At 39.2% G+C, this 16,360-nt stretch overlaps 1 protein-coding gene across 3 annotated transcripts in view; it reads right to left on the bottom strand.

Annotated features, from left to right (window-relative positions):
- BICDL1 (BICD family like cargo adaptor 1) overlaps positions 1-16,360 on the bottom strand; it is an 80,729-nt gene that overhangs the window by 62,555 nt on the left and 1,814 nt on the right. For all 3 annotated transcript variants that reach the window (XR_009490961.1, XM_024977771.2, XM_024977774.2), the window contains exon 2: positions 11,225-11,440. Coding sequence is in view for 2 of the 3 variants with exons in the window: in XM_024977771.2 (XP_024833539.1) it covers positions 11,225-11,440 (216 nt within the window). In the remaining variant the exon portion in view is untranslated. The remainder of the gene's footprint in view (positions 1-11,224; positions 11,441-16,360) is intronic.

The following is a 16,360-nucleotide window of genomic DNA, read 5'->3' as shown; positions in this document are numbered from 1 at the left end:
TTTAATTCATTTCTGCCAGTTTTTAAATAGGATGTTAATTTTGAAAAACTGGCCTCAATCCTATGCTATGTTCGACTTCAATCTGGTTTTTGAAGAATAAGTCAAATATTTAAATAGACTGCAAGGCTTTGAATCGATTCTAAATAAAAACTGGTATGCTTTTTGTAGAGTTCCTATTAAACACTGAAGTTCCTTTTCAATAATCTGTCTGTATACAGACTACATAAAAGAAAACACTACTGCTTAAGTAAAGAGAATTAATTTTACTGCACAGAGTTTAAACTCTGTGTTTTACAGACTTTTTATAACACACATTTGCATAAACCACAGCTTTTCTTGCTCTGTGACCTTAGGTGAGTCACATCCTCTTAAGGCCCTAATTGTTTCCTCAAGTGTAAGATGAAAGAGTCATACGGTAGAAGCTAAGTAACGGGTTAAGCCTGGCCTTCAAAATTTTAGTACGAAGAAATTCTCACCATCTTCAAACTTTATTCTAGAAATCTGAAGTCAAAGTGGTAATTACCTGTGCTTTCAGTCTTCAGCTCAATAAACCTTTACAGGATTGTGGCCATGTGTGGGGCACTATACCAAGCATTGGGATAAAAATCAGTTAAAGACACAGTCCTTGCCCTCATATTGTCTAAAGCCTAGCAGGAAAACAAACATCATCATTGTGAGATTAAATGGCAAGAAAATATAGACCTCAGGCTTTATCATTTAAATAAACTGAGTCTGAGAAAGAGCATCACAGGTCAGTGCCCCTAACCTTTGAGGACAAGTTAATGTTTATCCTCTGTCGGCAGCCCTCCCTTCAGGAGGGAAGAGGCTGACTGTGTGGAGCATGAGTTGGATGTACAGAGAACAGAAGGTCTTCTGTGAACAGTTTATAACTTTGTTAGTTTTATTTCTGTGAAATAATTATGGAATAAAGATCTGAAGTGATGAGGTATATCCAAAATTCAGTTAATACCTCGTTTCCTTAATTTATATAATATTAGAAAACATGAAATTGACATCTATTACTTAAGTCTTATCATCAATCTAGAGGGAAGGCCATATGCTAAAACACCTGTGACATCATGGTTACATCTTCCTTGCACTCTGAGCCTGACCACAGCAATGTCATAGTGGAAAGAATGACTGGTATCCATAGAAACATCACCAGACTGGGACCATGTAAAAAGCTGTAACCTAGCAACTGATGACGAGAGGTGTGTGTAGGGGGAATTCTTCCAGTTCAGCAAATGATAAACATGCAACACTGAATGCAACTAATAATACTAGGGCAGTGTGGAAAGGCGGACTTATCTGTAGAGAACTGGGAATGTCAGGCTTTTTTTAAAAAAAGCCGCTTGCACCATGCTGCTTAATTTTAAACAGGAAAAGCATGTAAACACCTCCTCACTGCCTATAGTATCAGTTGTGTGCATGGAAAGTACCTTACACGTCATGACTAGAATGGAAAATACATTTTGTAGTGGCACCAATCATTTCAACCTCTATCTCTCATTATACAGAGGCAATGAATTTTGTTGAGAGGAGAAACCATCCCTGGTCTCAGAGAAGGATGGATGTGTTCTATATGTAAAGAAGGCAACATTACAAAGCTCCCAGATTCCCCATATACCACATAAATGTGAGAATGTTTCTCTTAAGCATTTTCTTTTCAATAGAGATCACATAAGTATCTATATACATGGACATTTAGAGAGTGGAAGAAACATCTAGTTCAATTCCCTCATTTTACAGTCACAGTCTGAGACCCAGAGTGAAATTTTTTTTAAGCTCAGAAAGTTAGTGACAGATCATGGGCTAGAACTGAGGTCTTCTGTTTTCCATGCCAACCCTTTCCATTAAAGGAGAATTCCATTTTTCTTTTCCTTCATGTCTAAAGAGGAACATCATTTGGATTTTATGAGAATGAAAAACAAAAACCACTGGGATCTTAGGGTTAATCTGTTGTAACAGTTAATGTTATTCTACTTAATATAAAAATGAATGTATGTTGTAGCTCAGTCAGTAAAGAATCTGCCTGCAATGAAGAAGACCTGTGTTTGATCCCCCAGTTGGGAAGATCCTCTGGAGAAGGAAACGGCAACCCACTCCAGTATACTTGCCTGGAGAATTCCATGGACAGAAGAGCCTGGCAGGCTACAGTCCATGGGGTCCCAAGAGTCCAACACGACTTAGAGACTAAATCACCGTACTACCCTAGGGCAATTTGAAAAACACATCCTTTTTCTTTGGAAATTCTATTCCAGGTTATAGCTTCAAAGGAATTTATTCAAATCTGTGATTATCAGATATATTGCCTGAGTACAAAAAGACCAGCAGCTTCTCTATTTGGAACAAAATGGTATACATGGCACACTTACAGCAGTCTGCCATCCTGCTCAGCTTAACTACTCACTAATGGATTAGTGATTTACAAATCATGTTATAATATACAGGCGAAAAAATATTTTTTACAAATAAAATATTAAGCAGAACTTTAATACATGAAACATAAAACTGCTCAGGTTGAAATGGAAATGGGGGAGGGGACAGGAATCCACCAGCAAAATGTCCCTTTCAGCTCTTCCTTCCTTCAAACTATTCTGAGGTACCTCTTGGAAACCTATGGCTCCTCTGATCACAGTTTGAGAACCACTGATCTAAACCAATGGCTGTCCAAGTTATGAGTGTGGTGGTGGGGGTGGGTTTTCCCTCTCCATATGCTTTCCCATATATAATCTTATAAGAAGCCTCGATAAACAGATACAGATAAGGGTAACCTTTTATTAATATTAAATATTTTATAAATTTAACTAAGATTTAGAAGATCATTAAAAATACCTAGGTCTTTAAAAAAATTGAAATTGGAGGATAAGGATGATAGTACTAGCTTTACTCCGTATCAATGTAATTGTGGATTCAGCTTTGATTTTAAAGCACTGAAGTAGTTACAAATGCGACCAGTTTCTACGCAGTTCATCTTACAACAGTGTCATACTACTGAGTTACCGGAGAGGGCACAAAGCCAAGGTGAGCTGGCGGCACAGCCTGAGACACCACCGGCCTTTCATTCATTTAACGTGGCGCTCATCTTAAGAGGGCACATGATATGTGTATTCTGGTAATGACTCTTCAGAGCGTGACAAAATTTTAAAAACAGTCAAATTTGTGGAAGCTCCAAAAAGACATTTTACAAACATTTTCTAGTCTAGTCCAGCTAGGCTGGAAGTTCTTTTTCAGTTCTAAAAATTATATGAGAATACTGGATCACTGTCCTGGACACCAATGAAGAACAATGGAGAAGACGCTGTCACAGTTAAAACATTATCAGCTTTTCTGCTGATGATTATGATTACGATTATTATATTAATGATTATGTTTACTCACTGAATACAGATACATTATTTTTCAAGGCAACAGTATTTAGGGACCAGACCTGCGGGCCAGCCAGCATAGGTAACAACAGAGTGCATAGTTTGTGGCCATTTTTTGTTTTCTCTGCCAGTAAAGGCCAACCTTACTATCACTTGCAATCATTTGCCAGGTATAAAACTTAGAGGCCTCACCTCACATCAGGCAGGGGCAGCTCATTTAATTCTGTTTCCATCACTCCAACACAGCACACTAATCTGTCTACAGAGACTAAGGGAACCCAGGTTAAAAAAAAAAACAAACCTGACTACCAATGTACTAAGTCAAATCTAGCAGCATTAAGAAAACCTACTCCCACAGTGATTCATCTAAATCTTGGGCCTGGCAACCCCCCAAACTTAGACTTAACGTGTCAGAACCTCTGGCTCTCCTCTTTTGAAAAAGAGAATCAAAACACGATATAGTTGTAACTAACAGAACCAACCTAAGATTCCTGAATCAGGCACGGTTCTCTCTGGATAAATAATTAAGATCAGTCTCAAATAATCAAGATACAAATCTACCCATAAAAACACCCATATGCTGAACGAACAAGCAATTATCACCTTAATGTGTTTAACCTACTAATTAGCAACAGTACCAATCTGGAAAAAGCTGAAAATGCTGTCTTCACAGAGAGCTCCTATAGGCAAAAGCCCCTTTTCTCTTCTAGCTGAAGTGAGCCTCTTAACAAATCCTTCTCAATCTTCATAGTACCTCCTTGATAAAACAAATACAAGCTGCTGAAAGTGGACCCTAAACCTCTGGATGCATTTTACTCAGTGACTCTGAAGTTAAGGGGCATCCAAAACAACATGCAGCAAATATCAACAACAACAAAACAAGCCAGCGAGATGGAAATACACGTGAGGAGGTTTTTGTTTCTGATTGACCACCTCTCCTAGAAAAGGTACAAAAACCAATCTTAACATCACTAGTTAATCCATAACCACTTTAAAGCCTTCAGCAATTCACTGACTTTCTGATGATCAGTTTCTTATCTGTCAAACAAAGAATAACTGCTATCCGTTTCATCACAGAGTGGTAATGAGATCTCAGAAGGTCCCATATGTGTCCTTTTGGAAGTCTGAATTTACTGTTGTCTGGTTGGAAAATAATCTTGTCTTCCAAACTTCTTTCAAGGATAAGCTGACTAAAAACTGCCATGTCTTTTTTTCTACAACACAAAACCGGTAAATGAAACAGACTTTAAGGAGAAGACAAGTAAAATACAGGCCCCTGCTCCCAAAAGCCCAGTCAATAATTAAAACTACTTTTGATGAGCAGCTGTTGCTCACTGTAAAGTGTTCTAGAAACAAGGATGGTTGTGTGTCACCAGGCAGAGCCACAACAGTCACGATTTTAAAGCCTTTAACCCTGAGAAAGAAACCTGGGAGAAATTTGCTTCAAAAAATACACGGATGCAGAGCTGCTAATCCCAAATGAGCTGTTTAAAGAACAGGGATCTGTTTGCTCTTCAGGGGAAAATTAGTCTTTTCAGGAAGATTAGCTCCAGCTACTGTGCATCCTACCTTCTTTGTGTGTGGATAAGACATTAGAGGCAGACTGAGGAATACAGCTTAGAACAGGCAGCAGACAGACAAAGCACCTGTTTGCACCAACTTCCTCCTACTCACGTCATTCCACAGACACCAACTCAGAAGAGCAGTTCTCCTAGCGGCTGAGAGTGTGGGGGACAAACGAGAAGAGGGGGGTCATGGAGGGTAGAAGTCAGGGCTAGACGTAATGAGAACTCATCTGAATACAGCTTCAGTCACTCTGAATAAATTCTTGGGAACAATCAACAGAAGGCACTATAAAACAGAGCCTCAGGCCCTGAGAGTGCTCAGATGACTGTGGGAAATTTAACGCAATATTTCACCTCAATACAACAGAATTCTCACTGTTCTACTTATATGAAACCAACATGGATATTAAGGGTAGCTCAAACTTCATCCAACAGTAATTATTCGATTTTATATTCCAACCTCTCCTCTAGCCTTTGGTCTCTCAAGTTAATGATGCCACCATTCCCTAGGGAGCCCAAGATGAAAATCCAGGAGTAATTTTTTATGATTCTTTTCTTAACTCCCTTTCTCACATCCATCCATTCCATTCAAAACTCTTGGTTGGTTCTACCTTCAAAACATACACCCCATCTAACCCTTCTCATCACCTCTATAACCAAAGTGACCATCAACTCTCCACTGGAGAGTGGCTTCTTCCCTGACCTCTAGGCTTCCACTGCTGGCCCCTATAATCCATTCTCCCATGGTAGCTAGAGTAAACTTTTAAAACAGTTATCGATCAGGTCTTGATGCTCCTCTGCCAAAAGCAGATCACTGGCTTCGCAGCACATTGAATAAAACCCCAAATCTGTATCATGGCAGGAAAGGGCCTACATCATCTGGCCACTGACTACTCCCCTTTGACCTCATCTTCCTAAGCCAATGGCACCATGGTCACATCAGCCTGCTTTCCATTCATTCTTAGGCTGGAGAAGGTGTGGAGAAAAGGGAACCTTCGACACCACTGGTGGGAATGTAAACTGGTGCAGCTGCTAAGGAAAACACTGTGGAAGTTCCCTAAAACTAGAATTACCAATCTCAGTCCTGGACATATATCCGGACAAAACTGTTTAATTCAAAAGGATAACACACCTCTATGTTCACAGCAGCCTTATTCACAATAGCCAAGACATGGAAGCAGCTTAAATATCCATCAACAGATGAATGGATAAAGAAGATGTGGTACAGCCCAGAAATAAACCCACGTACCTACGGTCAATTAATCTTCGACAAACAAGTCAAGAATATAGAATGGAAAAAAACAGTCTCTTCAGCAAGTGGTGTTGGGAAAGCTGGCCACTTGCTGGTAAATCACTGAAGTTACAACATATCCTCTCAACATACACAAAAATAAAGACCTAAACATAAGACATGACATCATAAAACTCCTATAAGAGATCATAGGCAAAACATTCTCTCACATAAATTGTACCAATGTTTTCTTAGGTCAGTCTCCCAAGGCAACAGAAATAAAAACAAACAAACTTGCACAGCAATGGAAACATACCATAAACAAAATGAAAAGACAGCCTACAGAATGGGGAAAAATATTTGCAAATGATGTGACCAACAGGGGCTTAATTTCCAAAATATACAAATAGCTTATACAACTCAACGACAAAAAAACAACCCAACTGAAAAATGGGGAGCAGACCTAACTAGACATTTCTACAAAGAAGAAACAAAGGCTTCCCAGGTGGCTCAGTGGTAAAGAATCCACCTGCAATGCAGGAGACAGGTTCAATCTCTGGATTGGGAAGATCCCCTGGAGAAGGAATGGCAACCCACTCCAGAATTCTTCCCATTCTTGTCATGGGAAATCCCATGACAGAGGAGCCTGGTGGACTACAGTCCATGAAAGGGTCACAAAGAATCAGACATGACTTAGTGACTGAACAACAACAAAGGTATCCTCAGGATATATGCAGCAATGTCAATACTAAGTGCTACAGGATAAACCTAACTCAACTCCCAGGAGGGTCAATTTTACACAAATATTTTTGAAAAGAGATTTGACTACTAGACAAAACAGTTTTAACATGCTGATAAGTGCTGGGGACACTTCAGATTCTTCCATCCTCTCAAATTAGAGAATCAACATTGGACTAGATGCAGAAATCTCATCTTCATGATGAGGATATGATGGTTACCATTTATTGAGCACTCGCTATATGCTAGACATCATAGTTAGAGTTTACATACATTACCTCATTCCATCCTCATAACAACATCAGATAATAGTAATAATACTATTGTTTCCATTATACAGAGAATGAAAGTAAGATTTTAAAAAGTAGGAAAACTTTCCCATACTCACCCAGCTAGTACATAACATAGTTGGTGTCTGGTCCCAGGGCTGTCTGGGCTCCAAAGCCTGTGACCTTGATTGCTACCTTAGACATTTGAAACTGAGGCAAAGGAACCCTCATCAGTCTTGTACTGGAAGAGCCTTAAGTAAGCCACATATCTTTTGGTCCCTCCAGTTTTTCTCAGCTATAAAATTAGGACAATTCCCATCCCTTCCATCATCATAACGTGGATCCGAAAGCTTATGAGATATATATTATAGCATTCTATTTTAGAGCTGAAATACAAACACCTGAATATGAATGTTTATGGCAGCCTTATTTATAAAAGCTAAAAAGTGGTAACAACCCAAATGTCCATTTATTAATGAATCAATAAACAAAATGTGTTGTATCCATGCAATGGAATATTCTTCAGCCATAAAAATGAGGTTTTGATATACACTACAATGTGGGTGTACCTTGAAAACATTATACTAAGGGAAAGAAGTCAGCCACAGAAGGTCACATATGTATGATTCTATTTACATGAAATGTCTAGAACAGACAAACCCATCGAGATAAAAAGTAGATTAATGGTTTTCAGGTGTCAGTGTGTGGGATGGGGGTTAGGAATGAGGAATGACTGCTAATGGGCACAGGCTTCCTTTGAGAGGTATGAGATGTTCTATAATTGGATAGTGGTGATGGTGAAACTGTACACTGTTAAAAAGCAAATATTATGGTATATGAATCCTATCTCAACAAACAAACATTAAAAAAAAAAAACAAAAACCATGGAGGCCATGGCAGCAAAGGAAATACATTTAAAAATACTTTGGACAAATAAATCAACTATACTTCAATAAAAAAATACTCTGGACAAAAGCATCACGGAAATATCAACACATTTTAGATATCATACATTTCATGCTTATAAAAACACATTATTCACTCTGTAAGAAAAGCATGGCCTTCTACTACTTTTGCTGGTTGTTAACTTGTCCTAAGAGAATCTTAATTCACTTCAAGTACTCCACTCCTCTAGTTTCTGAATACTCAGTTAATAAAATGATAATAAAATGCAATCTAAACTGGCTGCTGATGGAAACCCAAGGGGCTTGGCCTGCTTAAAGAGAGAAAGGAGAAAAGCCACAAAACTCATCAAGGGCCTACATTCAAGGCCAGAGAAGATAACAAGAATCTAGATCTAGTGGAAATGTTATCCTCCCATATTCTTCTGGGAACCACTTATCAGAATTGTCTACAGAAAAATCAGGCACAGGAATCTCAACTATAAAAATACTACCTTAGTAAAATAACCATCAGCACTGAAACAAATTCTTTAACTTCATATTCTGCTTAACATAAACACATTATTTCATTTCGATTTCAACAGCACTTGCATTAGGTACAACTTTTTACCCCCATTTCAAAGATAAGGAGAGGGAGTCATAAACAAGGTCACCCAGTAAAGAAGCAGAGTCAAGATTCAACACGTGTCTGAATTCTAAATTGAGGGCTCTCCCTATGTTATGTTAAAACTTGCTTTCTCCCACCACCTATCTTTCACCAGATCAAAAAGCAGAGTTGAGGCGGCTTCTGTTCATGTCACTTTGTAACATGAACTCAGCTCCCAATAAATAATTTCCTCTAAAATTGTTCTGGTTTGTTGTATTCCTTTCGTAAGTCTCCGTAAGAAACATTAATTCAGAATAAGTATTAAATGTTTTTGAACAAATCAATCAATCTGGCCAGGCTGACCTGGTCAATCTTTAATGAAAGGACTTCCCTGGTTGTCCAGGGGTCCTGGCCAATGCTGGGAACACTGGTTCAATTCCTGGCCCAAGAACTAAGATCACACATGCTGCAGAGCAACCAAGTCCTCACGCCATAACAACTACAGTCTGCACGCCCTAGAGCCCATGCCCCGCAACAAGACAAGCCACTGCAATGAGAAGCCCGAGCACTGCAACTGGAGAGTAGCCCCTGCTCGCCACAACTAGAGAAAGCCCATGCAGCAATGAAGACTCAGCACAGCCATAAATCAATAATTTAAAAAATTTTCTCATGAATGATAGATGAAGTCTCAAAAAGCTATATAATCTCAAAAGGATAGAGATTCCCTTCCCAGTTGCTGAAAAAGGTTTTAGAACGGACTCTGAAAGGCTCCTGAGCTGGCCCTGTAATGACTTCCGGAAGAACTGTCCAGCCCCTCCGTTCCAGCCAATCAAATGGCAGTCTGATTCCCTAGCGAGAAACCTGCAGGCAGCTCCACCACCACCTGAATTCTCATCTTTACATACATTCTGAGAGCTCCTGTGACTAGCTCTTTCCCAAGCTTTTGGCATCTCCCCTTCGGTCTCTCCCCTGCCCTCTCTGGCCCCCGGCGCCCTTGGTTCCATCCTCTCCTCCTTCCTCTCCCTTTCTCTAGTGGTAGCATTTACTTTGTACTTCCTGGTGAGGCACGAGGTTTAGACCAGTCTCAGGGTCCCCATGCCCCTGGAGGAGGGCATGGCAACCTTCCAGTATTCTTGTCTGGAGAATCCCCATGGACAGAGGAGCCAGGTGGACTACAGTCCACGGGGTTTCGAAGAGCTGGACACGACTGAGCGACTAAGCACAGCACAAGGTCCCCATGAGAAGCAACTAAGACACAACCTAGTGAAATAACTTCACGTGCTGCTCTAGCTGAGCCTTTCCCAGAGACCTAAGCACCAAACACTAAGCATGCAGACAAGGGCAGTGCTCTCCTAAGGGCATCTGTGCTTAGGGGTGTGATCAGAGTAGAAGTTCTTTTTTCCTCTAAAACGAGTAACTGAACTTGTTTTATTTTCAATACATAAGAAGGCACGAGGTACAAAAGTAAATCCAGCTCTTAATTTTCAAAAGTAAGTGGCTTTAGAGACCAGGGCATTAACAACATTCCTGCATTTGTTAAAAGGTGTGCTCGTATTTAAGTTAGATTTCCACCTACTCAGCTCTCATACTCCTTCTTTGCATTCTCTTGACTTTGGTTAATCAATACTTCTATGACACCACACTATAAAGGTACAAATAAAGAACTTCTACTTAATGTAGAAATAAAGAGAACACATTTTATATATACGGCTACACATACCTCTTTTCATATTTAAATAATAAGAAATGTACATTCACACTGAAAATCATTTGCTCTAGAAATTTTCCCTAAGCTTTTCAGTTTAAAGACGGCACCATTTGGACCTCCCTGGTGCTTCGGTGGTTAAGAATCCACCTGCCAATTCAGAGTACACGGGTTCAATCCCTGGTCCAGAAGATCACACATGCCATGGAGCAACTAAGCCCCAATGTCATGACTCCTGAGCCCATGGGTCGCAACTACTGGAGCCTGTGCACCTAGAGCCCGCGCTCCACAAGAGAACCCTGCACACTGCAGCTGGAGCGTAGCCCCTGCTCGCTGAAACCAAGGACGTCCAAGCACAGCAACCAAGACCCAGGGAAGCCAAACATAAATTAATTAATTAATTTTTAAAAAAAGAAAAGAAAAACGGTAAATTTATTTTTTTTAAAAAGATGGCACCATTTAATATCTGAACTAAATGCATTAACGTAATTTTACCAGTGACAGACTTTCTCTAGGTAAAAGAATCACAGACTTGTAGAGCTATAAGGAACATCAAATCATTAAGCAAACTCTTAGATTTTAAAAATGAGAAGACTCCCAAGTTAAATGATTGCCAAAAGCTCACAGTTGGTTGGTGACAAGCAAGGGTCTTTGCTCCTGGCACCTAGTTCATCCCAGTCGAAATTCTTAAGAGGTGAAAAATACCTGATTTACTGGTATCAATACCAAAGGCAACAAAAATGAGAACTACTCTTACCATATATATGATGACATTAAACAGAAGCTCTGTTTCAACTTTTAGTATTTTATACCATAAATTCTTTTTTTCTAATACCATAAGTTCTTAACTCGTGACTCACCCTGCTGAGTTGGTCCAATAACCTTTGGTTCTGTTCTGATAACTCCTGGACGGCCCGTGTTTTCTCTCGATCTGCTTCCCGTAGATGAACCTGCTGCCTCTCCAACTCATCCTGAAGCTGCTTCACATCACTCTCCAGCTCAGACACACGCCCTTCCCACTCGCCTTCTCGGTTCTCAAATCGTCTTCTTAGTTCGTGTTTCTCTTGTTCTAAGTGCTGGGTGAAAATGAAGAGGATTTTTAAACTGTTAAAAAATTCCAGAGTCATTAATTTTTCTTCTCTTTTCACACTCTTCTAACTTTTCTTTTTCCTAGTCAGTCAGCACAACAAAACACTCTGCCATGTAGGACAAGTTGCCCATTTCACAGCTGCAAAAATATCCCTTTCTGCCAGAGTAGGGAAGGCTAACTTCACAAAGAGAACGCCATTCCTACTGAAATACTTAATGTTATTATGTTTATTCCTGTCCTTGGACATGGGGGTTCTAGACTTAGGAACTCACCTGAAATTTAGTAAGTCATCTATTAATCAGTGAAATATACATTTAAGCAACTTAAAACAAGCCCTTGAGAAAGCTTCTTTTGCTGTCATCTGTTATGTCTGGTATAACACCAGGCACTTAGAATTTTCAGAGACAGAAAGGACTTCAGAGATCCTCCAGATCAACCACCTCTTCTTAAAATGAAGCAACAGAAGAGATTCTGCAACCAGCTTAAGGTCTGTTCTAGCAAATGGGACAGCTGGGATTGGGGTCTCCCTTACTTGACTGTTTAATGCTCTACATAACAACTCAATGAATATTTGCTGCTATATATAGCATTGCATTTCAGAATCATTAAGGCAAGTTCAGGCCTACTTTTATTAAATCATGGCCTACGATCCTTGCATGTTTATTTCTGATTCATTCATTCCTGACTGACTGTTATAGGTTAGTCATTGAAGTAATGTTGAGCAAAAGAGACTTGATCTTTTCCTTTATGGAGTTTCCACTCTAGTGAGAGGTTGATAAAAGTATTATGTTGTACAGTGTGACAAATGGTATACAGGAAAAGTACAGATGGTTTGAAGGAGCAACAACAGAAAAGAACTCTTTTTGGATTGAAGGAAATAAGAACATCTTTTTGTTTCCGTAAGATAAATATGAATGCCTCTTTTCAGAGGCAAGTATGTTCTCCTATTTAAAAAGCAGTATGAGGACTTCACTGGTCGTCCAGTGGTTAAGAATCCACCTTGCAATACAGGCTGATGTGGGTTCGATTCCTGATCCAGAACTAAGATCCCGCATGCCTTGGAACAGAGCAACTAAGCCTCCGTGACACACTGACTGACCCATCCCACAACCAGAGAGCCCACGGGCCACAACTAGAGTCCACGCAACACAACAAAAGATCCCACCTGCTGCAACTAAGGCCCGATGCAGCCAAATAAATAAATAGATTTTAAAAAATAAACAATAAAAAAAGCATAGCAAGTACCAAAAAACCAAGTAAATACCTCAGAGTATATGAGATGCATATGAGAAGTAAAGCAATGGTCCTCAACTTTTTCTGTCAGAAAATCTCTGATATAACTGTTCAAAATATATCCACCTAAACACTAATTCCAGACTGTGATTCAGTAAAGAATGGGATGAGGCCTAGGAAGGCATCTATCTGTTTATCTACCCATTCATCTATTTAGGTTCTACTGGAAATTCTGATGCACTAAAGGCTGACTATCAAGCACTGAGATTGTTTCAACAGGCTACGACAGGCAATTGCATCTTCTCCTTCAGCGTACTCAGACATCTTTTCACCTTGTGACTCTACACTCTTATTCCATCTAAGTTCTCACCTTTCAAATGTTTTTTAGGATGCCTCTTTTGGAAAGCCTTAAGGGGCAGTGTATAGTTATACGAGAAAATCAGTCTCATTATTTCACATCTGAGATGTGCCTAAAAAAAGATTTTTCTCTCAAGAGAGGGACTTGTACTTCTCAGCATGAAAATTTTCTGTTCTATGCTTCCCTCATTTTGCTAAACTTCCAAAAATGAGGATGTTTTAGTCACTACACAAACTTCAGAAAGATGAGATGCAGAAGTAAATGGTAATTACAATTCTAAAATTGTGATACTTGGTTTTATTGAGTTTTTCCAAAATGGAAAAGACTGAGCAGAAGGCAACAGCAAGAACTCAGTAATCACAGTATTACTGAGAGGCCAGATAAATTAGGCTTGTGTTCTAAAAGAACAGAGAGACTTAAAAATATTCCGCAAACAGCTGTTAGTGAACAGCCCAACTAAGCGACTAAAACAATCTAATCCACGTGCAGGGAGTGAGGCAGGGTTGAGGACAAGTGATGCTGATTAATCTATTCTGTCCTTACATTTCTTCCTAATTCAGGTTTCCCAACACTCTGGGGAAAAAAGTCAAGACTTTCCTATTAATGAACATACAGAACTTAGCCTTCTGTCTATTCTGAGAAAAGAAAGGTTTCTCCCAGAATTACATTTTCAGTGAAGTGCTAAATTAACCAGTAAACTCTAGGAAGAATATCAGAAAGTGTAGCGGTCAGGCTCTGTCCATGCTATTCCCTGTTTCTTGGGGTTACACTGTACTTTAAAAGGTAATATCTACACCTGAAACTAATATAATGCTATATGTCAATTACACCTCAATAAGAAAAAGAAAAAAGTTCATGTCAAAACTGTCAAGGTCATCAAAAACAAGAGAAGTCTAAGAAATTGATACAGGAAAAAAGAGACTAAGAAGATACAGAAACTAAATGTAAGGGTATCATGAAACAGAACAAGACATTTGGCAAAGGCTAAAGAAATCTATTTGCTAATAAGTCGTGTCTGACTCTTTGCGACCCCGTGAACTATACAGTCCATGGAATTCTCTAGGCCAAGAATACTGGAGTGGGTAGCCTTTCCCTTCTCCAGGGGATCTTCCCAACCCAGGGATCGAACCCAGGTCTCCCACATTGCAGGCAGATTGTTTACCAGCTGAGCCACAAGAGAAGCCCAAAGAAATCTAATTAAACTAAATGAAAAAGTTAAAGTGTTAGTCGCTCAGTCGTGTTAGACTCTTTGCAAGCCCAGGGACTGTAGCCTGCCAGGCTCCTGTGTCCATGGAATTCTCCAGGTAAGAATACTGGGCTGGGTAGCCATTCCCTTCTCCGGGGATCTTCCCAACCCAGGGATGGAACCCGGGTTTCCTGCATTGCAGGCACAGTCTTCACCATCTGAGCTACCAAGAAAGCCTCATAGCTAATAATACTGTATTAGTATTGGTTTACTAATTATGGCAAGTACTGGGGGCAGGGCATATGGAAACTCTGTCCCATCTTTCCAATTTTTCTGTAAATCTAAAACCATTCTAAAAACAGCTTATTTAAAACTCTGAAGAAGTTAGTATCACTAGCTCACCTAAAATTGGTTGTTACAGAAATGGACTTCTGCCACGAACCAAAAAAGCGTATTATTCTCCTAAGTCCAGGATATGGTTCTTGAAAGATACAAAGAAAAAAAATACTATTTAAGTGGATCAAGCACTGAATGTAAACAAGGACTCCTGCATTTGCTTAACTAAATCTACTACCCAATTATGTAATCATTTTCACCTTACTTTTTTTAACAAAAAAGTTTAACAAGAACATTTATTCTTTTTTTTTTTTTTTTTGGCCATATTGAACAGTATGTGGAACTTCCCCAACCAGGGATCAAACCCAGATCCCTGCATTGGCAGATTCTTAACTACTGGGCCACTAGGGAAGTCCCACCATACTTGTTTTGCCTCTTAAAAAAAAAAAAAAAAAGTAGTGCCAGAATCATTAGAATTGGCCTAGGGAAGAGGGAAGAAAATGTAACCTAGGCAAGAGACTACCTCTGCATTAAGAGAGAATTCACTCTCACCTGGAATGGGGGAAAAAGAGAATCCTGGACTTCAAAAGCATACTTTTAAAAAACTAAATAAAGATTAAATCTCTGAAGAAAAAAGTGTATAAATGTAAGTTAGTGCCTTAGATCATAGCATACATAACATAAAATTTATCACCGTATCCATTTCTAAGTGTACTGTTAGTTCAGTAGCCCTAAGTCCATTCATACTGTTGTGTAACCAACATCCAGAAATTAAAAATAAACCTCTAACACTTGAGTTCATATGCTGACCTGAGAGGAGTGAAGATTTTTAAAAATAGTTTAATAAGAATTTTAAACTATTTTAATATTGTCTATCAAGTCAATAGCAAAAAGTCAAATGTAATTTATTCTTCTACAGTATAACCTTTCTTGTTACAGAATTTGAAAATCTTTTTCCTTTGGTGAAGACATGTATAAAGGTTCCAAGTGGAACCCAGGATGTGTTTAACTACACATTCAGGATTACCCTTGAAAACTATCACTCAACAAATCAACTGATATGATGTTCCTTTCAAGCCAGCTGTCTCTTTAATCAAGTCTCTCACTGAAGGAATTTCAAATCACAAGCATACATCTCTGCAGTAGTACTTCTATTTAGAGTCTGTAATCTAATCTCTTTTTCAAAAAAAGACACCCTTTTAGTCTGAGACGTGTACTTCAAGTGAAAATCAAACAATTCAATTCACTGGGTTGCTTTTTGGCAATCTACATATAGGTTTCACAAACCACTTTTCAGAGAGGTATCTCAGGAGTTCATCGACTGGCAGACCTAGTTAACAGGCCAACTGAACTACAGGGCACTCACTGGTTTCCTTTTTTTCCTCTCTTATTTATTTTTGATATATTGTTGGACTACAGACATACTTACTAGAGAAAAGTTTCTGAATCTACACTCTGACCATTAAACCAGTAGCGGTGATATGGAACCAGGCAATGGTTAATTTCAAACCTTACTCAGGGCTGTACTATTCTCTTGTAACAAGAATAAAAAGAACTCATTGCCACCAAACTGGGAGACAATGTTAAATGCATAGACAGAAAAAGATAAGCTCATCGCCACTGCCACAGATGCATCTCCCCATCTTCACTTAAGAAAAAAAGACTCAAAATTTTTTTAGAAGTGGTGGCCACTTGTATCAGTTTCAAGGCCCTTTTCTAGTTAAGGGCAAGAAAACAGAAGCAAAAGACTTTGGTCCAGAGAATTGGCAGAAATCTTATAGATATTTTAAGGG

Source organism: Bos taurus, chromosome 17, assembly GCF_002263795.3.
Source record: "Bos taurus isolate L1 Dominette 01449 registration number 42190680 breed Hereford chromosome 17, ARS-UCD2.0, whole genome shotgun sequence".
Lineage (NCBI taxonomy): Eukaryota > Metazoa > Chordata > Mammalia > Artiodactyla > Bovidae > Bos > Bos taurus.
Note: the sequence above shows the minus strand (reverse complement) of the source record. Positions and strands in the feature narration are given on the sequence as shown.